General features: G+C 45.2%; 3 protein-coding genes across 5 annotated transcripts in view; 1 reads left to right on the top strand and 2 right to left on the bottom strand.

The window, feature by feature from the left end:
- Window positions 1-845: 845 nt before the first annotated feature.
- NPC2 (NPC intracellular cholesterol transporter 2) lies at window positions 846-11,085 on the bottom strand. The gene is made up of 4 exons (XM_019733681.2): window positions 10,755-11,085; window positions 6,493-6,600; window positions 3,807-3,979; window positions 846-1,652 (listed from the first exon to the last, which is right to left on the bottom strand). Exons 1-4 carry the CDS (start codon window positions 10,834-10,836, stop codon window positions 1,566-1,568), a joined length of 450 nt encoding a protein of 149 aa, XP_019589240.1. The 5' UTR covers window positions 10,837-11,085; the 3' UTR covers window positions 846-1,565.
- A 107-nt stretch (window positions 11,086-11,192) lies between these two features.
- Window positions 11,193-12,875, top strand: ISCA2 (iron-sulfur cluster assembly 2). 2 transcript variants are annotated; one of them, XM_019733551.2, is made up of 4 exons: window positions 11,193-11,343; window positions 11,581-11,683; window positions 11,797-11,912; window positions 12,340-12,875. In XM_019733551.2, exons 1-4 carry the CDS (start codon window positions 11,273-11,275, stop codon window positions 12,512-12,514), a joined length of 465 nt encoding a protein of 154 aa, XP_019589110.2. In that variant the 5' UTR covers window positions 11,193-11,272; the 3' UTR covers window positions 12,515-12,875. The 2 variants fall into 2 exon arrangements, with proteins under 2 accessions (XP_019589110.2, XP_074183312.1); XM_074327211.1 differs by having other exon boundaries at window positions 11,797-11,926.
- Window positions 12,876-14,187: 1,312 nt separating this feature from the next.
- LTBP2 (latent transforming growth factor beta binding protein 2) overlaps window positions 14,188-19,647 on the bottom strand; it is a 98,416-nt gene continuing 92,956 nt past the window's right edge. For both annotated transcript variants that reach the window (XM_074327209.1, XM_074327210.1), the window contains 5 exons: window positions 19,384-19,521; window positions 19,122-19,289; window positions 18,521-18,802; window positions 17,434-17,583; window positions 14,188-17,034 (listed from right to left, as the gene is read on the bottom strand). In XM_074327209.1, the coding sequence (XP_074183310.1) occupies window positions 16,889-17,034; window positions 17,434-17,583; window positions 18,521-18,802; window positions 19,122-19,289; window positions 19,384-19,521 (884 nt within the window). In that variant the 3' untranslated portion in view covers window positions 14,188-16,888. The remainder of the gene's footprint in view (window positions 17,035-17,433; window positions 17,584-18,520; window positions 18,803-19,121; window positions 19,290-19,383; window positions 19,522-19,647) is intronic.

Genomic DNA, 19,647 nt, shown 5'->3' with positions numbered 1-19,647 from the left:
CATGGGGAGACAGAGTGGGTTGCGCCTCTGGACACAATGTGAGAGGATACACAAAACGTCTTAGCTAGAGCACAGTGGTTGAATGGCTCCGGGAATTAACTAGCAAATCTTGGCTGTTGATAACTTTATTCCTGATCTATGGCTGTCCCCTGGTGGTTTCCCTGGGAAACTCACAAGCCAAAGAAATCCAAGGGTCTAGTGAAATTAGTGGGATGAAATGAACTGGACCAAATAACTTATTTGCTGTATAAGCAACCCAACAAAAAACAGATAGCCTTTTGAGGTCCACATTACTCAGCTCAGTTGTAAATAGGGTTGTAATCCCTGCGACAGCTAAGAGCTGATGGACAGCACATTAACTGAAACAGGAAGCAAAATACATGCCCCATGATTATACTTGTACTTCCAAAGGAGGCAATTCTAAGATTTAATGAACTCAGCCATTACTTGCAAGATCACATTTCATTTTTAAGCTTCTAGGCTTTCCTCAAGACAGAAGGTTCCCAAGACTACTATGCTTCATGCCAACTTGTAACGTCACTCCCTGACCCCCTCCTCAATTCAGTTCCCTTGACCTTTCAAATGTTATTATTCAACTAGGTGAAGTTTGCTTTCACTGCTTATTTCAAGCATACTTGGTGGTATGAGATTATACAAAATAAAGCAAAACAAGGTCATTTTGTATAAAATAGATAGGTAAGGTCTACCAGGGCAAAAAGGGGAGAGAAGGTAGTTTCTGAAGAGTCATGTTTTTCCTGCTCTCTGGGATACGGGGCTGGGTGTCTACCTTCCATGGATCTGGGGGAGATACTCCATCTGAAAGAAGCAAGTGACCACGGCACAAATACAGAACACTGCCATCTTTTTATTTATTCAAAGGGACATTTCCAGGTACAGAAAGAAATCACAAGGTAATATTAGAAAAAAATAAAAATCAAACACCTGCTAATCAAGTGTTGCACTTAATGAAAACTACCTAAGACAGAAAAAGAGCCAGGAGATCACCACTGAGAACCAGTCACCCAGAACACCTGCCTCCACCGAAACGCTGGTACCACTGCAGAGCAGGGCACTGTTGTTGTTGCAGCGGAGCTAAAGGTGCTGTCAAGAGTCAGCAGACTTGTGGGCCAGATGCACTGAACTCAATGAGGCACTTGAAGATGTACTATGACAGCTAGAGGAATGTGGTTTGGAACCTGTCCTCCACTGCAAAGGCCGCTAACCCCAGGGCAAGTCAACCAATATCCCTAAGCAGCCTCATTTGGGTCCTGTCTGGCTGGACCCTCCTTATTCCAACAGCAAAGAACACTGAAGACAATTAAATCAATCCCTACAGTCTCTTCTTTTCCTTCAACCTTTTTACAAAAGATGTTATTACAATGGCAACAGTTCTGAGCTCTCAGGAAACAGGGTCTTAGGTGCGGTTGGAGGTTGAGACGCATGAAACAGTTGTCTAGAAATTCCTTTCATCTTATGGCACTGATTTAGTTTAAACTGGACTTCTCTTTCTCTCCCTCCACCCAGGTGCTCTCATCCCCAGATGGACATATTGGCATCAAACAGCTCTAGCTTTCAATCTGTACTGGGATTTCCCAGCAGAAGAGACATTTGCCTTTGTCATCCTGAAGTTCCCACTTCACCACCAGTTTTATCTGGAGAAAGAGAAAAAGAATTGGGAAAAATGAAAGTAGGACCTCAACTCAATCCAGAATTGCTTTAACTACGAATCCTAGATGTACACTGAAACAAACTGCCTAATTCTTGATGCTTTTCTTCTTAAATCGTACCATTATGAAAGCCGCTACAGCTGTGGGCACAGCCTGTGTCCCTGAACTTAGAAGAGTGAACCAAGTTATACCTACGATTTGGTGTCAGCACCACATACTAACCTAGCTAACTTATCAAATATAATTTCTAAAGCATTGTTTTTCCATTTTAGATCAACGGTACATACACAAAGGCTTACATGAAAAATAATTCCATGTTTAGACCATTTCTCATGTATGTGGAGATGTGATCCAGCTTTTTCCGACTGTAACCACGAAGAGCAGAGAGTAAAAAGTTAGATTCTTAGGTATAAGGAAACTTACGTGTTAGTTGGAAATGGAAATGTCAAAGCACAAAGGATGTCCAAAGACGTCTACTGTTGTATGGATAACTTCAGGAACAAGAACGCGTTGTAGTATATTGTTTCAGTTAACTTCCTTACACTGCTTGTGATAATAGTACACCTCATTAGATAGCTCTGCCTTACCTTGTTACATTCATACTATGAGCTGTCCTTTCTAATTCTTTTCCTTTGTGCATTTAAAAAAATGTCTTTATTTTTTTTTCTCAGTCACAGTTGATATTCAATATTATTTTATATTAGTTTCAGGTGTACAGCACAGTGGTTAGACATTTATATAATTTATGCAGTGACCCCACCCCCCCATTAGTCTAGTACCCACCCGGCACTATATATAGTCGTTGCAACATTATTGACTATATTCTCTATGCTGTACTTTACATCCCTTCTAATTCTTAATAAATCACTGACACTTTGCCAGTCCTTCCTTATGTGGACATTAGCTTACTTGGTATTAGTTACTACCAGTCTTTTGTACTCAGCTGTTTCTTTACAACACAACATTTGAGGGACCCAGCACAACATTTGAAGGACAACATTTGTGATACCCAGCTTTTGGCAACTTGTTTTATGAGTTTTTCAAGACAAGTACATATTAACTATTTCATGTAGTGCTTAAGTTAACATAGCTTAAGCTGTTTTTCAAATGAAACGCAATTCACTTAACAATAACTACCATATATTAAGTGCCTACTATGAATCAGGCCCTAACTTGACACTGTATAAGTAATGGAGCTCCGAGATACCCATGATTATATGCAAATTAATGTGTAAATCTACCCCTGACCTTTAGGGTCACTGACATCCCGTAAACACAGACTCCCTATGTTGGAGACTCTTTAGAACGTTCTTTACTTACTTGCTGCTTCTAGAAAATAAATGGCTAGATTGCGCCTGGTTCTATTTAATTTCCTTTCAAAAAATGTAACTCTTTTTTCTTCATGGAAAAAAGTAATCCTTTTACGTCTCCATTCTCATCAAGATTCATTTCTTTAATACAGGCCCATTCCAGCATTCTCTACCTTACAAATGTTAGGTAGAAAAAGAAGCAGGTATAGCAGAGTGAGTCAGAGGTGAAGGCAGGGGTTGGAGGGGGGTGGAGGGGAGAACGAAGAGTGGAAAAAGCTACCTCTGCTGTGGAGCTAACAAGCTACTTTGAGCTCTCTTGTTAACAGACAAACTACTTACAGCTCTCTTGTTAACAGACCAGGATTTTCTGATGACAATGCTGTAACAGCTTGAAATCCTGAACTATCTGATAACTGGCTAAAACCTTTCAACACTGCATAGGTTTTAGAGTCAGAAAACCTGGCTCTAAATCTAGGCTGCAATATTTCTTAGCTGAGTGGACTCTGTTCATATTACATAACATTGGAGGCTCAAATTTCTTCATCTGTAAAATAGGGATAATACCACCCCTGCACAGGGTGGTCATGAGAATCCAGTTAAATAGTAGATATAAAAATGGCTAACCATTAGACTATAGACAAAGAACAGGGGGACACAATGGAAAGTATCTGCCACACCTCTTGGTTCCTAACACTCCAGCTTATCTCCTTTCCCTCAGGCTTCTGCTTCTTCCTCCTAGAGATGAAGGACTCCTCTAATCTTCTCTTCTACCTCATTCCTCAGATACGTAATCTAGTCACAAGGCCTCCAGTGTCCTTAAGTCACTTACAGAGGGGTAGTCACTCTTCACTGGTAGTTTATTCAGGTAGCTGTAGGTCTTGTTTTCTTCAATGGGGCAGTTGACTCCACTCTTACAACCATCAGACTCAGGAATGGGAAAAGCAACTGGGACGCCCATCAAGATGCCATATACCAGGGCTTTGCTCCCTTGAGACTTAGTACCTGTGAGAGAGAGAGAGAGAGAGAGAGAGAGAGAAAAGAGAATCAGATAGTGGAGGAAACAGCCTATTTCCAAACTCTAAATAAAAAATTCAGATACATTCTCAAGCAATGGCATTGCTAGGATAATACGTACCTCTTAATTCCTAGGGTCTATATCTCTTTGTAGTTATGCTACAGAGCAAGTATTCACTCCAAAACCTGACAAATTACTGAATTATGGGGGGAGGAAGGAATCATTGGGGGTTGTTTTCTTTGCTCTTAACCCCACCTTGCTGTTCACTGCCTTTGTTTCTCAGGAGAATCAGAGCTACTTGGATAAATCACCTAATCTGACAAAGTAACTGATTTTTGGCAGTACACTTTCTATTTACTATTTACATCAGCTTCTGTCAAAGTGCATTGTGTATCTTAAAAAGTGTTAGGAGATTGGTTTCTTGAATTCTCCAACACTCCTGCCTAAAGGATTCCATTAGAAATTAAGAATAAAATGGAAAGCGAAGAGGGAATAAGGAGTCTACACGGACATGCCATGGATTGTAACAGTAGAGAAAGAGGCAACCTTTTAGAAACTAGGTTATTAGGTTGGTGCAAAAGTAATTGTAGTGGGCGTTGGCTCGGTGGCTCAGGCAGTTTTCTAACTCCGAAGGCTGCCGGTTTGATTCCCACATGGGCCAGTGGGCTCTCAACCAAAAGGGATGGTGGGCTCCGCCCCCTGCAACTAAGATTGAACACGGCACCTTGAGCTGAGCTGCAGCTGAGCTGCCGCTGAGCTCCCGGATGGCTCAGCTGGTTGGAGCGCATCCTCTCAACCACAAGATTGCCAGTTCGACTCCCGCAAGGGATGGTGGGCTGCGCCCCCTGCAACTAGCAACGGCAACTGGACCTGGAGCTGAGCTGCGCCCTCCACAACTAAGATTGAAAGGACAACTTGACTTGGAAAAAGTCCTGGAAGTACACACTGTTCCCCAATAAAGTCCTGTTCCCCTTCCCCAATAAAATCTTTAAAGAAAAAAAAAAGTAATTGTGGTTTTTGCAATTATTTTCAATTGCGAAAACTGCAATTACTTTTGCACCAACCTAATAGAAAGAGGCACATTTCTTGCTAAGCTCTACTCTCCATATAGCAAGATGGGTAGGAGGAATAAATATAATAAAATTAGGGTAAACAGAGTTACGAGCTGTTAGGTTATTCTGGAGATCCAGAGTATTGGCTGTTCCCTTCTTTCTGTCTGGGTTGGTGATTACTTTTGTTTAGAAGGTATTAATACTGTTTTGGTTTGGAACAATAAAGGGGCCCGGGTATCATCTCGAAGCGAAACTAACTCTACTACTTAGAGCTGTCTTTAGGCTTAAGAACAAGAGATGGCAGGAATGTTGAGATTTCTTTTTTAGACTGTCTAGTCCAGTTCTATAGGATAGAAAATGAGAGAGGGATTCTAGAAATAAAGACTTTGCATTTGTCTAGATTCCTGGGAATCTGAAGGTGATGAATGCGGTACCAGAAAGCAACAAGTTCCAATAATATTTCTTCAAGTTGAAGAAAGCTCTCAGATTTCTCTCTCTCTCTTTTTTTTTTTTTAAGGGGAACAGGACTTTATTGGGGAACAGTTTATACTTCCAGGACTTTTTTCCAAGTCAAGTTGTTGCCCTTTCAATCTTAGTTGTGGAGGGTGCAGCTCAGCTCCAGGTCCAGTTGCCGTTACTAGTTGCAGGGGGCGCAGCCCACCATCCCTTGCGGGAGTCAAGGAATTGAACTGGCAACTTTGTGGTTGAGAGCCCCGCGCTCTGACCAACTGAGCCATCCAGGAGGCAGCTCAGCTCATGGTGCAGTGTTCAATCTTAGTTGCAGGGGGCGCAGCCCACCATCCCTTGCGGGACTCGAGGAATTGAACTGGCAACCTCGTGGTTGAGAGCCCACTGGCCCATGTGGGAATCGAACTGGCAGCCTTCGGAGTTAGGAGCAAGGAGCTCTAACCGCCTGAGCCACCGGGCTGGCCCAGCTCTCAGATTTCTTGATTGCTTCTTGGGTCCCCAGTGAGTTCCCTAAACCTTACCAAGGCTAAGTATTAACTGCTCTTGTATTTTGAGGCAGAACATAGGTATTTTGCTTGAAATAACAGTATGGAGAAGTTCCAAAGTCTACAGATTTGGGGTCTGTGCTAATACTCTGCAGTCTGTAGGTAAACAGAACTGACATTTCCATAAAAGCCTACTGTGCGATATGATCCAAAATAGGAGAGAGAGAAGCCAAGCTGTCTTTTCTCACCTGTAACACATGGAAATCTCTCTCTTTGCTTAAAGGGAGTCTGGACTCTAGGAAACAGACATAGGGGAACCCCATTATGAGAAGGGTATCTAAGGGCACAGTGAAAGCTAGCTTTGCACAAGTTAGAAGAGAAGGCACAGAATTCTTGATTGCAGTTCCCCTCTCCCACATCCCTAAGCTCTTCCAATACTTGAGACTGATGTCATGCTTTAAGATGAATTTGAAGGTAACAGTCACTTTTACTCACTACTAGTGAAGGTGACATTGACGGTATAAGACTGGCTTTTCTGCAGATGGCAGGGCTGGGTGGGGCATGGGCTCACATTCACTTCCTTTATAACTCCAACCTCGGAACCTGCAAAAGAAGAAAAATGAATTGGAAAAGGAGGAAAATAAACCACCCAGGCTGTCCCTACTTAATGAGATGATGCTCTGCTCCCCCAATGAGGGTGAGCTCGTTCTCCAGGAAACTGCTTATATTTGATGGGTGAAGGGGAATTAAGGGAATTATAAAGTATACGAGGTCTGATAATTAAGTTCACGAACTCATTGCAATGATGTTGCTAACCGTTTTTTGCTATCAAAGGGATTATTCATTATGAATCTGTACCAACTGGACAGTTAACCAAGTTTACTATTTGGAAGTGCTGAAAAGGCTGCGTGAAAAAGTTAGATGACCTGAACTTCTCGCCAACAATTCATGGCTCTTGCATTTCAACAATGTACCAGCTCACACGGCACTGTCTGTGAGGGAGTTTTTAGCCAGTAAACAAATAACCGTATTGGAACACCCTCCCTACTCACCTAATCTGGCCCCCATGACTTCTTTCTTTACCCAAAGATAAAGAAAATATCAAAAGGAAGACATTTTGATGACATTCAGGACATCAAGTGTAATATGATGACAGCTCTGATGGCCATTCCTGAAAAAGAGTTCTAAAATTGCTTTGAAGAGTGGACTAGGCGCTGGCATCGGTGCACAGATTCTCAAGGGGAGCACTTTGAAGGTGACTGCAGATATTCAGCAATGAGGTATGTGGCACTTTTTCTAGGATGAGTTCGCAAACTTAATTGTCCACACATAGCCAGCTCCCCTACTCTACATCCTGGGAGAGCTATACCATGGAAAATCATCTCCACCCCTTTCCACTCCGGCACAGGATTTTAGAGCAGCACACATATGGCACAAGTCGCAGTGCTACTGTTTCCATTTGGAATCTTGAGAGTGGTTGCTCCCAAACTGTCCCCCCACTATCTTTCAATCCTGTCCTAGTATCTCTCCAAATCAGTGGTCTCCAAGCTCTGTATACCCCCACCAGTGAGAACAATTTAAGCAGGCACCTGCAATATACAGATGTACACTCGACTTTGGAAACCCGTGTTCTTCAAAATACGTATCGTTGAGGTAGGGTGGGTATCTTTTTTTAAAAAAATTTCACTTTAAATAAGGAAAAAAGTGCTATTTATTCACAATAAATGCTTGATCAAAAAAGGTTAAGTACAAATCGTTAAAAATCCTGTTATCTCATCCAGGCCCCTGAAACTGGACAGCTGAATAGGAGAGAATGCAAGTGAACTGCCTCCTACCACTGCCTGTAACAGGGTCAGCATAAGCTCTTCAACTCAGCCATCACTGTTGAGATAGACTCTGGGACCTGATGCCTGGGTTTGAAGCCTCACTGGCCGCATTACTTACTGTGTAACCAACCTCAAGGCGACATCCTGAACCACTCGGGGATACTAATAGTACCTACCTCACAGAGTAGGTGAGCTAACACACATATAGCTCTTAGGTAAGTGTTGGGAACACAGTAATGCTATACAGTAGTCCCCCTTATTTGCTTTTGGTGGTTTCAGTTACCTGCGTTTAACTGTGTTCCAAAAAAGATTAAATGGAAAACTCCAGAAATAAACAATTCATAAGTTTTAAATTGAGTAGCGTGATGAAATCTTGCAGTGTCCCACCCCATCCCGCCTAGGAGATGACTCATCCTTTTGTTCAGCTAAGCACTTAGTAACCGACTGTTCCGGTCCCCGTATTACAGTGCTTATGTTTAAGTAACTCTAACTTTATTTGATAATGGCCCCAAAGCTTAAGAGTAGTGATGCTGGCAATTCAGACATGCCAAAGAGAAGCCATAAAGTGACTCGGTTAAGTGAAACAGTATGTATGTATAGGAAAAAACTATATATATATATATATATATATATACTATCCCTGGATTCAGGCATCCACTGAACGTACCCACCTCAGATAAGAGGGGACCACTATATAAATGTTTACCATTATTGTCATTATAGCAGGATTCAGTCCATAAATTTAACCTAGAACAGCTGCTCCTGGGTGGGTTAGCACATTCTCTTTTGACACACAAGGTGGGACTCTCACCTCGAATATATTTTGTGGGTAGAAATTATGGATCCAGCTGATAGAATGGGCTCTTTGTGACTCAAAAGTAGAACACAGGAAGACAGAAAGCAACCCGCAGGTTGGCAGCACATTTTCTGCTTTGCAGTCACCAGGGTAGCCCAGTTCTGGTATGAACTGAGCAGCTCGTGTGGATGCTCTCTGCTTTCTCAGCCTGCGCCCGCTCTTAGGTGGAACAACTGAATCATAGTGAACAACACTGCTCCACTAGGTCGGTAAATATCTTGCAGTCCTTTATCCCCAGCTTGTTTCTCCATCATGGCAAAATTCTCAAACTATACAGGCAAGAATCCTCTTCTCTAAGACTCTCTCCCACTCTGTCCTATCGTCTATGGACAGGAAATAAAAAAAAAATCCAGAACTTTAAGCAACAACCTATTGAAAATCAGTGCTTATGCTAAAGCTTTCCATGTCCAGCTTCTACCTGCTTCTTTCAAGACTGGGTCACATGATCTAGTAGGAATTGAGTAAAGGGTAGTACTTGTAGCTCCTTCATCCCGTTTTTTGGTTGACAAGAGGTTCTTGGACTTCCAATGTCAGTAAATCAAACTCCTTAGCCCTAAAGTGCAAAAATTGCAAAACTAGTTTGCCTGACCCCATTTCTCACTTAAGGAAATGCCACTCCAGGGGAAAGTGGGTGTACAGTGGAACTCAAAAACTTTTGATGTGGGCACTGAAGTTTTTACATTGTATTTCCCAATTCAAAAGTAAATTGAAAATCTGTAACTGAAACTCTCCTTCCCTTAAGAAGTTCCTGCCATTGGCCTATGCCTGCTTTTTTCAAATAAGTAGAGCAGTCTCTGGATTTGGTTTCTTTAAGTTTTTTTTTTTTTTTTAAAGTTAATGTTACCATTGAAACCAAGTAGCTCAAAAACACACACTAGTTTCTTATTGCCTACTAGCTATGAGAACTTGGGCAAGGTACTCTATGTGCCTGTTTCCTCATCTGTAAAAAAGACTGTGATGGTTGAATGAGTTAATAAAATTAATACAGTGTCTTCATCCAAATGTTGGTAACTAAATTTAATGGAGGGAAAGGCAGTAATTTGAGGTAATAAAAATATCTTTCAAGTGCCAGTCTCCTAGTTGTGGAATAGCGTTTGTTAAGAATTAATAGGCTAGCAGCGTTTATTCCTTAATTAATCTATCCCCTATTTCCCATCTTCGTTTTTGTCTCAAATGAATTTTGATGACATAGTGGAAAGAGAATTTATTCCCTCATTTACTTTTAAAACAGATATTTATTGAGCAGTTACTATTCCCTGGGCACTGGCTATGGAGGAGCAAACTTATTCTGGTTCCCATTCTGCTGTGTGACTTTGCGTAAGTTACTTAACATCTCTGGAATTCAATGACTGAATATACGATCTCCAAGTCTTCTTCCAACTTACAAATTTTATAAAATCAGTTTCATGCTTCTTTCATTTATCATTATACCTCTCCACTTCAGAAAAGCATGGTTGGAACAATTCTACACACCTGACTGAACGAAATCACAATTTCTACAGCTCACCCCTGTATTTCCCAACATAGATTCCAACCACAGCGTCAAGAGGGGGCTATGTGTCACAAGCTGTGACCGGAAACACGAGTTTTATCGACAGGAGTAATCACAAAACCTCCATAGCCCAAGGGAAACGCCAACGAAATAAGTCTTGAAAAAGAGAACTGACTTTTGACTTGTCAGTAAAAGGTAAATTAAAACAGAGAACAGAGTAGGAGGGAGAGGTCATCCAAGATACAGACAAAAAAAGTTCTGCGCCTCACCCCTCACTCCCCGCGCTGCATATGGAGCTTCGGTTGTCGGCCCTACAAACTTTAGGAAACTTCAGCAAAAGGCCCACTTCCAAGAATGTCCAGGGACCCCAAACACTCGTTCCAAGGAAAGACACAAAGCTGTGAGCGGTCGAGTTTCCTCGAGGCCGGCACCTTCTTCTCTACCCCAGCCCACTCCACCAGGCATCCAAGGCTAAGCCTGGCCGCCCCCGGGATCGGCCCAACCTAGCCCCGGGTCTCAGCGCGGTGTTCTGGCGGAGGCTCCCGCAGAGGGCGCTGGGACCCCGGGCTAGTCCCGGACTCACCACAGTCCTTGAAATGCACCGGCTCTGCCAGGGCGGAGGCGCTGAGAGCCAGGAGCAGCCAAGCGGCGGCCAAGAAACGCATAGTTGCTACAGAGCTTCCAAGCGCAAGGAAGGAAGAAGCGACCGCCGTAGTCACAAGATATATGGGCAGGGGCTGGCCGGGGGTGGAGCTCAGTCAGGCGACTCGGTACCAGCAACCAAAGCAGAAGCCCCGCCCCCAACTCCTGGGAGCTTGGTTCTGCGGGATCTCGCCCGGGCGCCCCTTTCTCCGCCCATGATGTCCGCTTTGCGGGGGGGTGGGCTATGATACATCTCCACCCCGCCCCTCTCTTTAGCGCTCGGCTTTGTTGGTGCGTCCCCACTTCCGCAATGGGAGCTTTTCTAGCCAACCAAATTCCTTCTTCTCCCGCACCATCCAATAGGCGTGCCCGGAGGCGGGGTCTCTGTGGGTCCTGCCTTTTGAGGTCCAGGCGAAGAAGAGGATTGGAGCGACGCGAGGGGCGGGGTGTGTGGAGAAGATGGCGGCCGCCTGGGGCTTATCCCTAGCGGCCGCGGCGCTGAGAGCGGTCACCCCCTGGCCGAGAAGCAGGTACCAAGCCTAGAAGGGCAGCTGGGAAGTGTTAAGATTTGCGCCTCCAGGACTAAGCAGAAACTAAGGTCTGCGGGGAGGTGAGGGAGTGGCGTGAGGTTGTCCAGTTGGAGGTCATTAGGTTTGGCGTGAGCCAGTCCAGATGGGGGTCGTCAGGTTTGACTTGAGGCTGTCCAGGTGGGGGGTCGCCAGGTGCCCCTCTGCTTTGGGTTCATCCTCCTCCTTTGCGCGCGGCAGGCTCCTGGCGGCCTCCGCTGGACCGCGGGCGCATCGGGAAGCGTCGTCTTCCAGTCCCGAGGCTGGCGAAGGGCAGATTCACCTCACAGACAGCTGCGTCCAGGTAAGAGCAGCGGCGGTGCCTGGACGAGGGACGGAAATGCGGGGACCTCCTCTTGACCTACCCTTTTTGTTCCCTTTACCCGCCATTCCTGAGCCTCTCTCCCTGCATTTCAGAGGCTTCTGGAAATTACCCAAGGGTCAGAATTCCTCAGGCTGGAGGTGGAAGGAGGTGGATGCTCCGGTTTCCAATACAAATTTTCACTGGATACAGTTATCAACCCTGACGACAGGCAAGGAAAAAGGGGTGGGTCCTCAGAATGTGTATGGGGGGGGGAAGTGTCTCCAGTTTGACGTGCACTTTTATTCCAAATTTAAAAGGTTTTCTAAGGATGCTTAACACCACCCTTCTCACACAGTAGGGATACAGTGAAGATACGTTGTCTTGATTTAAAATAAGTTATAGGAGGAAAATATGTCCATAGGGTAGTTGGTAGAGAGTCAGGCTGGACTAGATTCCAGGCCTAAATCCCTAAGCATTTCCCAGTATGCATTCCATTGAATCTTTTTGCCTCAAAATCAGCACCTGTTGGAAGTAATAAGGGTGCTTCTTCTGTATTTCAGAAAACTGAGGGTGTGCACCTCTTACATCAGGGTACAGAGGGTGTCATGTTTTTGGTGTTTATGATATTCATTAATGCTTTCCTCCTGTCTTTTCAGGGTATTTGAACAGGGTGGGGCAAGAGTGGTGGTTGACTCTGATAGCTTAGCCTTCGTCAAAGGAGCCCAGGTGGACTTCAGCCAAGAACTGATCCGAAGCTCATTTCAAGTGTTGAACAATCCTCAAGCAGAGACAGGCTGCTCCTGTGGGTCATCCTTTTCTGTCAAACTTTGATGCGATGACTGGTGCCTCAGAGATTGCCACCCTTTGTACCAATTTGAGGAACCTGGGATTAGTGGAATTCTACAGGTTTCCTTCCAATCATGTTCCTCTCTCAGTTTTATTTCCCACAGTCCAGGAGTGTTGTGTTTTGCCACTGTTATTTTTAGAATGTGAAGCTTTTACTCTTGACTTAATTTCTCCTGCACAATTCTAAAGCTAAGCTTCTAGATGCTGTTACCTAAAATTTAATAATTGAAACCCAGTATAATCTGTAGAGCCTCCAAGATTCCAAAATTGGAAGTTACTTCTCTGGCATTCAGAGCTGCTTGTACATATGTATATAGCTACGTATAAAAGCTTGATTTTAAAGAAAGTCCTCATTCAGTCATGTTTTCGATCCAAGTCAGAGAATAGGTAGTTTGAACACTGGTTACTAGGCTAGAAAGGATGAGAAAGGCAAATGAAATGTTCTTATTTTCATCTCACCCTTCTTGAATGTGGTAGTTGACTTATCCTTATTTTCTGTGCAACACATTCTCTACCTCCCATTTGTTAAAGCAGATACGTTTTCCTTTCACACTCATGAATCTGCTAGATTCACAAAACCAAAAGCCCATCACTTAGAAAGCAGACTTAACTCCCACTGATAACTGAATCACTTGAAAAATAGCCTGTATACTCCGTACTCCTACAGACATTTCAGGATTCTATGATCATTTAGTGACTGACTCTTTTTAAGACATGTTGCTTCACTTACCTTATGATGTAAGATGTCTCTGGTCTCCTGTATGGCAGGAACCGGTCCCTTTGTTGGTATAGATAACTTAGAGATTTTCTTTTAGGTTGGATTACCAGATAAAGTGAAGTATGTCCAGTTAAATTTGAATTTTAGATGAGTGACATAATTTTTAGTATGTGTCCCAAATACTGCATGAAACATACTTATACTAAAAATTATTTGTTGTTTATTTGAAATTCAATTTTAACTGGGCATCCTGTGTATTTATTTGTTAAACCTGGCAAGTTTATTGTAGGGTCAGTGAAAGAAAAGCATTTTAAGTCACACATTCCAATGAATTCTAAAGTACTTGTTTGGGTATGGCACTTAAATAGGCTACAGAGCTAGAAATCGTTGTGGTATGTGTATGACAGTGCTGGACAGCCAGAATTGCACGGACACCTAAAAATGGACAAAAATACCATCACCATGGTGAGTGACTTATACACGCTAATGTTGGGGAAACCACACCCAACTTTCTTCTGAGAATTGAGCCGTAGTCTTTTGGCCTTCTGTTATAAAGCATCGAGTGGAGGGTCCGTATTTGGCAGGAGCATCCTATATAGAGAAGTGGGTAGCACTGATCATCACAGTGTAGCCCTCCCTTAAACTGTGGCCCTCAGGTCATGTCATGCAGCTCAGGCCCTAACACTGTCCAGAAACATTATTTCGGTTTTGTGTGTTTGTCTCAAGGGCAGGAAAGTACTTTTCTAGGAATCTAGCATTGATATTTATGATTACTCTTAAAATCCCTGTTTGCCATTTCTTCATAGAAATGCCACAGGGCTGCTTAAAGGAAGTTTGCTTTTAGAAGTTTTGAAATAATTATCATCTGGCTTTAATTGTAAAATAAGGTCAGGTAAATATATAAAGAGAGGGAACATTTAAGCAGTCTATGGCCAGCAGCTGTATTTAAAAATATTTTATTTTTTTTGGACTAGGTAATACATACATATGGTACAAAATTCAAAGAGACACAAAAAGGGATACAATGAAAAGTCTCCCAATCCTGGACCCATCCACCCGGTCACCCTCCCCACAAACCACCCTTATTTCTAAGAATTGAACCCATAGGCATACCCCATAGATATAATGTGAAATAACATTTGCACAAGAATATTCATTACAGCATTATTTTTAATAGCAAAAGATAGGAAACAATGGAAATGGCCATCACTAGGAGACTGATTAAATAAATTATGATTTATCCATTCAATGGAATAGTATACATTTGTAAAATAGAATGAGACAGCTCTTACGTGCAGGTATGTATTAAGTGAAAAAAAGCAAAGTGTAGAACGGCATGCAGAGTAGGCTATCTGTGTTTGTAATACAAGGAAACGTGTACATGCATGAGATATCCCTGGAAGGGCAAGCAGGAAGGTGAGGGTTGGGAGGAGGGACAACGGGAATAGCATTTAAGAAGGCGCAGAACCAGCAGGATATCCCAAGGAATGCTAAGGAGTTCTGTGAAACATGGGGTGTGAGGTGGAGTGCCAAGGTGGAGGTTAGCAGATACCCAATTCTCTCCCCTTTAGACAAATAGCAGCATATGTTACACTTTGTTATACAACCCTCCTTTTCCCCTTAATCTATTTTGGATATCAAGGCAGTTAGAGCCACTTTTTAGGGCTCTATAACACTTCTAATCTTTTGCTATTACAAATAATGCTATAATAAATAATCTCTTACATATATCATTTCACATTTGGTGAGAATGTAGCTGAAGTTTCAATTCCTAGAAGTGGAATTATGGATTCAAGGAGTAAGTGCTTTTATAATTTTGAAAGACATTGCCTTATTATCCTCTTCAGAAATTGTATCAGCTTGTACTCTTTCTCCAGGTGCTTGCCAACCAGGAGTCTTAACAAACTCCTTGATCTTTGCCAATCTGACAAAGTGTCTGGGTCTGGTTTTAACTTGCGTTTCTTTTGTTATGAATGAAGGTCAGCATACTTTCATACATTTAAGAACAATATATTTTTTATCTGCTGCAAACATCTCAACTAGTATAGTGACCTAGAGCAAATTATTTAAACTTCATGTGTCTTCATTTCCTCAGCTGTGAGTTGGTAATAAAAATAGTAAGTAGGATTGTTGGGTGATTAAATGAAATTTGTGTATAGCATTCAACACTGCCGACCTAGCACATAGCAAGCATTCAATAAGTTATTATATGGTGGCTGACAATCAGAGCAGCAGGTAGGACAGGACAGATTAAATTAAGAAAATAGTGTTCATCTCCATGTCTCCAGGGACACGGAGCCTTGTTTACTTACATTGTTATTGATAAGAGAGATACAAAGTCAGAGTGTTCCTTGTCTTAGAAGAGTAAAGAAGCTTTTCTCATTGGAACCCAATCATAGAGCTGGCAAAGGGGTAGGCACAGCCTCATTTATAATAGTTAGACTTAGCCAACATGGTAAAGAAATTTGGTTTAATATGAAACAAAAATGTGAGAGACCAGATGAACATTTCTTTATTCTATCGTGGTTCTAAACCAGCTAGCCAAGGTTGGAGTGGGTCTTGACTTGTAAACTCGGAGAAATGCCATCCAGCCATTTTATGAAGGGGAAGAGGGCAGAGGCTTCTGGGTAGAGAGGAGAAACAACAAAGGCAATCTGGCTTCCTCCAAAACATGACTACACTGCATTTCACAAGCTAGAAAATAGACCTCTTTATTTTTAGCACATCAAACTGGTGTCCACAGAAGGAGAGGCCAGGAGAGAGTTGCGTCCTGTAAGGAGCAGTATGCGTCTAATGCAGGTCTTCGGAGATGGGCCCGGCCCGTGGCAGAGCCCCTCATGCATCAGGTGCTGTACTGGGTAGGTTTTGAAGGTTTATTTGCTGGAAGCTACTGAATATTTTCTAGAGACTGTGTAAAGCCCTGGCTCCCCCTGTCCTATCAATTCCCCATACGTTTAGTATTGCCCCCTTGCTTTCTCAGGCTCCTTGCTCCCCTTCATGTCTCACACTTCAGCAAGCTGGCAACAGTCTTGCTTCTCTCAGATGAGGGTATCTCCTGCCCCTCCCTGGGGCCACAGAAGTGACTACAGGATGGAGATGTGGCAAAATCTGGTCCCGACCAGATTGAATAGCAGTGATGGTTCTTGGGGGGAGGAGGCACTGGAGTCACTCCCCAAACTTCCTCCAATCCTTTTTTGCTCCATGGATTCGGAAGGACCAGCCTCTGACTCAGTTTTGGGATCATCAGGAAGATCATCGTGGCTGGAAAGGGGTGTCTGTAGTGTGAGGCCGGAGGACCTCACATGTGTGCACAGCTTGAAGGGGTTCAGGGGTGGATGAGAGCCATCCTTTGGTACGCATCCCATAGCAAGGCCAGGACAGGACAGATGGCAAACTGGGCCTCACGGCCAGTGGCTGAAGCATTAAAGCATTTGGTGGTGGTTGAGCTGAGCGAGGGCGTGGTGGCATGGAGGCTGTGACAAGCTCACCGCCAGCACCGAAGCTGGGAGAGATGGAGGCAGGGCTGGCTGGGTGTGGGGCTGCAGGGCCTCCCGCCTGATGTCTCCCCAGCTAGGAAAACGTCCTCAAGGCCCCTGCCTGAGGCCAATTTCCAGGTAGCTGCCCACACTGACTTCTCACTGCTACTCCTTGGCGGTGCAGTGTGGGGGGCCTGCCTCAGCCACATAACCTGGGGAGCAGTGGCAGCGGTAAGAGCCCTCAGTGTTCTCGCAGTGACCGTGGGCGCAGAGCGCAGCAGGCCCGTTCAAGTCATCACACTCATTGACATCTAAGGAAGGAAAACCGAGCTGGCTGGAGCTGAAGGGCCTCCGGTCACTAAGCCCTGGCTCCCACCCTGTAGTGGAATCCTAGGGATGGCAGCCAGAGGCTGAAGTGACTGTCCCAAATGAGCAACTCGAGGACACAAATTAGGTGGTAAGGAGCCCATACTGTGCCCAGGAGAGTGGTCTGCTCCCTTGTCCCTGACGTTTTTTGGTCAGGGCACCTCCATGGAAAGGTCTTTCTAAACCCAGCATAGGCAGTCCCACTAGGGGGCAGTATGGATTTTCCAGCTATCCTAAGTTCAGACATGCATTCCTAACGTGAGCAGTGGGCCAGTCTGACCTCCACAGGGAATCATCAGGGCCAGTTTGCTTCCTGGGCATTGCCACTCTGATGCTAAACTTACCCACACAGGCCATTTGGGCCATGTCCAGCTGGAAGCCCTCAAAGCAGTCACAGGTGTAGCCCTCCTGCACGCGCACACAGCGGCCATTCTCACAGCCATTCAGGATGCCACACTCCTCTGCCTGAAGCCCTTCGAAGCCGGCCTGGTGTTCTGGTAGAAGGAAGTCAGAGAAGGAAGCTGAGGCCTTGTGCCCAATCCCTGGACGCTCACCCTCTGTTGAATTCCTGGGGTGGGGGTGGGGAGGGTCTTAAAACTCATAGAAAGATGCTAAAACAAAAGACTATTCTTAAAAAATAAGTGTGTGTCATTTTAGGTGGGTGAGACCTTTAAATGAGGCCTCCCAGGAAGGTTGGGATTCACTGCTTTTACAATGCCAGGCTCCTGAGCAGCTGAGTGTCTCTGTGCATTTTGGGTTTTGTTGTGGTTGCGGGGAAGGTGTTAAGATCTTTAGATATATAGTTTTTTGCTTTGTTTTGTTTTGTTTTTGCTGGGAGGGGTTTGACAGCGAAAGTGGATTACCCTCACTCAACACCAAGCAAAACTACCTCTTCTCTCTAAGCAGCTCCCCACCACTGAAGACCCTCTCCCGAATCTCAGTGCCATCTTGATCAGTCTGATCAGGTGGCTGTGTCCGGGGCAGGGACCTGTCCACTGCACTGATGCCAGGCCTGAGCTCCTCTTAGCATCCAAGTCCTGGGTGCTGGAGTCACTGCCCCTTACAAATCAAGTCACCACAGTGGGCTTTCAAAGTGATTAGAAATCCTTAATTCACATTTCAGGTCACAAGTTTGAACCTGTAGAGCAGGTTATTCTGCATACCCTAGGTGGTGTGGAGGGGAAAAAACAGACAGTACCCGAGGGCACCGGCTAATGGTGTCCCGTTCCTTTGTGTCCCCTGTGCTAGTTCATCAGAGGGAGTTGTTAGGGTCTGACCGGGCATTTGGAGCTGTGCCCTGAGTGACCTGTGAGAGGGCTTGGTGTGTCTTTCTCTGTCCTCACCCTGCTGGCAGCAATTAGCAGGTGGAAGAGATGGAAGTGAAACAACTTTGGTGCCCCACCTCTTCCCCATTTTTGCAGCCACACAGACCTGGATGGCTGGCCACATAGTACGGTTGGAGTTCTGAGGGCTGCAGGGGAGACTCAAGGACTGGTGTACGGTCCCCTGGGTGGCTGGCGGTGTTGTGGAAGGGCAGCTCGGGGATGGCATCCTCAGGGCCCAGGTAGTTGTAGAAGGGGGCCCCGTCTGGGCCGTAGAGGCTGTAGTGCAGGTCATCGGGCCCTGGGCCGTACTCATAGCCTGGCCGGAAGTGGACCCCGGCCTCCCGCTCTGCTTCAATCCGGGCCACGTTGCACAGCTGAGCATAAACCTCTGGCAGGGAGGAGGGAGAGAGGACGATGGGCCCAACTCCTGGGAGCTAAAGCCTGGTGAGTGATCCCCTGGCTCACTGCCCCAGGGAGAGAGGAGCCCGCTGGGACTGGTCCCCTCTGAGAGTTCCTGGCAGTGCTCCTTTCCCCACCCCATCGCCTGCCCCACTTTATCCCCAAACAATAGGGACAGAAGAGGGCCACTATGATTGCCCTACTTTCCAAATCCCCCTTCCAAGGTGAGGGCATTCCCTACCCGGGGCCTATCCCAGCTCTGCAGGTGTCTCCCCTCCCTCCAAGCAGGCACAGGCCACCCCTCTCACCAGAGTTCCTGGGGGGACACAGAGCACACTGCTGGCTCCAGGCCTCGCCATTCTGGCAGCAGCATTCCGTGTAGGTGGTGCGGTGCCCGTGTAGGGGTTGGCTGCACACATAATTGGTGACTTTTTTCCAGCAGATGTCCATATGGATGTCGTGGTCAGGTAGGTCCTCTGGTGGCACAGGCACAGAGGCACATGAGTCCCCCACCCCCGTCCTGGTCCATTCCCCCTGCTGCCGTTGCCCCGCTACCCCAGGTCCACTGACCCATGCCGTTGGTGCTATTTATGCAGCGCTGATGACTGAGGTCCAGGGTGAGGGGTGGGCTACAAAAGCAATGGAAAGAGCCTTCTGTGTTCACACACTCGCCATTCTCACAGGCCATGTCCTGGCACTCATCGTGATCTGTGGTGGCAGGAAGATGGGAGGAACATGTGGGGCAGTGCCAAGGTGGCTTGCCCACGGACCACCTTCATAGAAAGGAGTTTTCTTGTAACTGACAATGAAGAGGTAGCACCTCTTCCCTGCTTC

This window comes from Rhinolophus sinicus, linkage group LG03 (genome assembly GCF_036562045.2).
Source record: "Rhinolophus sinicus isolate RSC01 linkage group LG03, ASM3656204v1, whole genome shotgun sequence".
In the NCBI taxonomy this organism is placed as follows: domain Eukaryota; kingdom Metazoa; phylum Chordata; class Mammalia; order Chiroptera; family Rhinolophidae; genus Rhinolophus; species Rhinolophus sinicus.
This window is presented reverse-complemented; position numbering and strand designations above follow the sequence as displayed.

What these genes read in the sequence shown, in the direction of transcription:
- ISCA2 (XM_019733551.2), top strand. Translation starts at nt 11,273, where the DNA reads ATGGCGGCCGCCTGGGGCTTATCCCTAGCGGCCGCGGCGCTGAGAGCG. An exon ending in ACCCCCTGGCCGAGAAGCAG is followed by an intron (nt 11,344 to 11,580) that starts GTACCAAGCCTA and finishes TGCGCGCGGCAG; the next exon opens with GCTCCTGGCGGCCTCCGCTG. An exon ending in TCACAGACAGCTGCGTCCAG is followed by an intron (nt 11,684 to 11,796) that starts GTAAGAGCAGCG and finishes CCTGCATTTCAG; the next exon opens with AGGCTTCTGGAAATTACCCA.
- NPC2 (XM_019733681.2), bottom strand. Translation starts at nt 10,836, where the DNA reads ATGCGTTTCTTGGCCGCCGCTTGGCTGCTCCTGGCTCTCAGCGCCTCC. An exon ending in GGTGCATTTCAAGGACTGTG is followed by an intron (nt 6,601 to 10,754) that starts GTGAGTCCGGGA and finishes CTTCTTTTGCAG; the next exon opens with GTTCCGAGGTTGGAGTTATA. An exon ending in TGAAGAGTGACTACCCCTCT is followed by an intron (nt 1,653 to 3,806) that starts GTAAGTGACTTA and finishes CTCTTTCTCCAG; the next exon opens with ATAAAACTGGTGGTGAAGTG.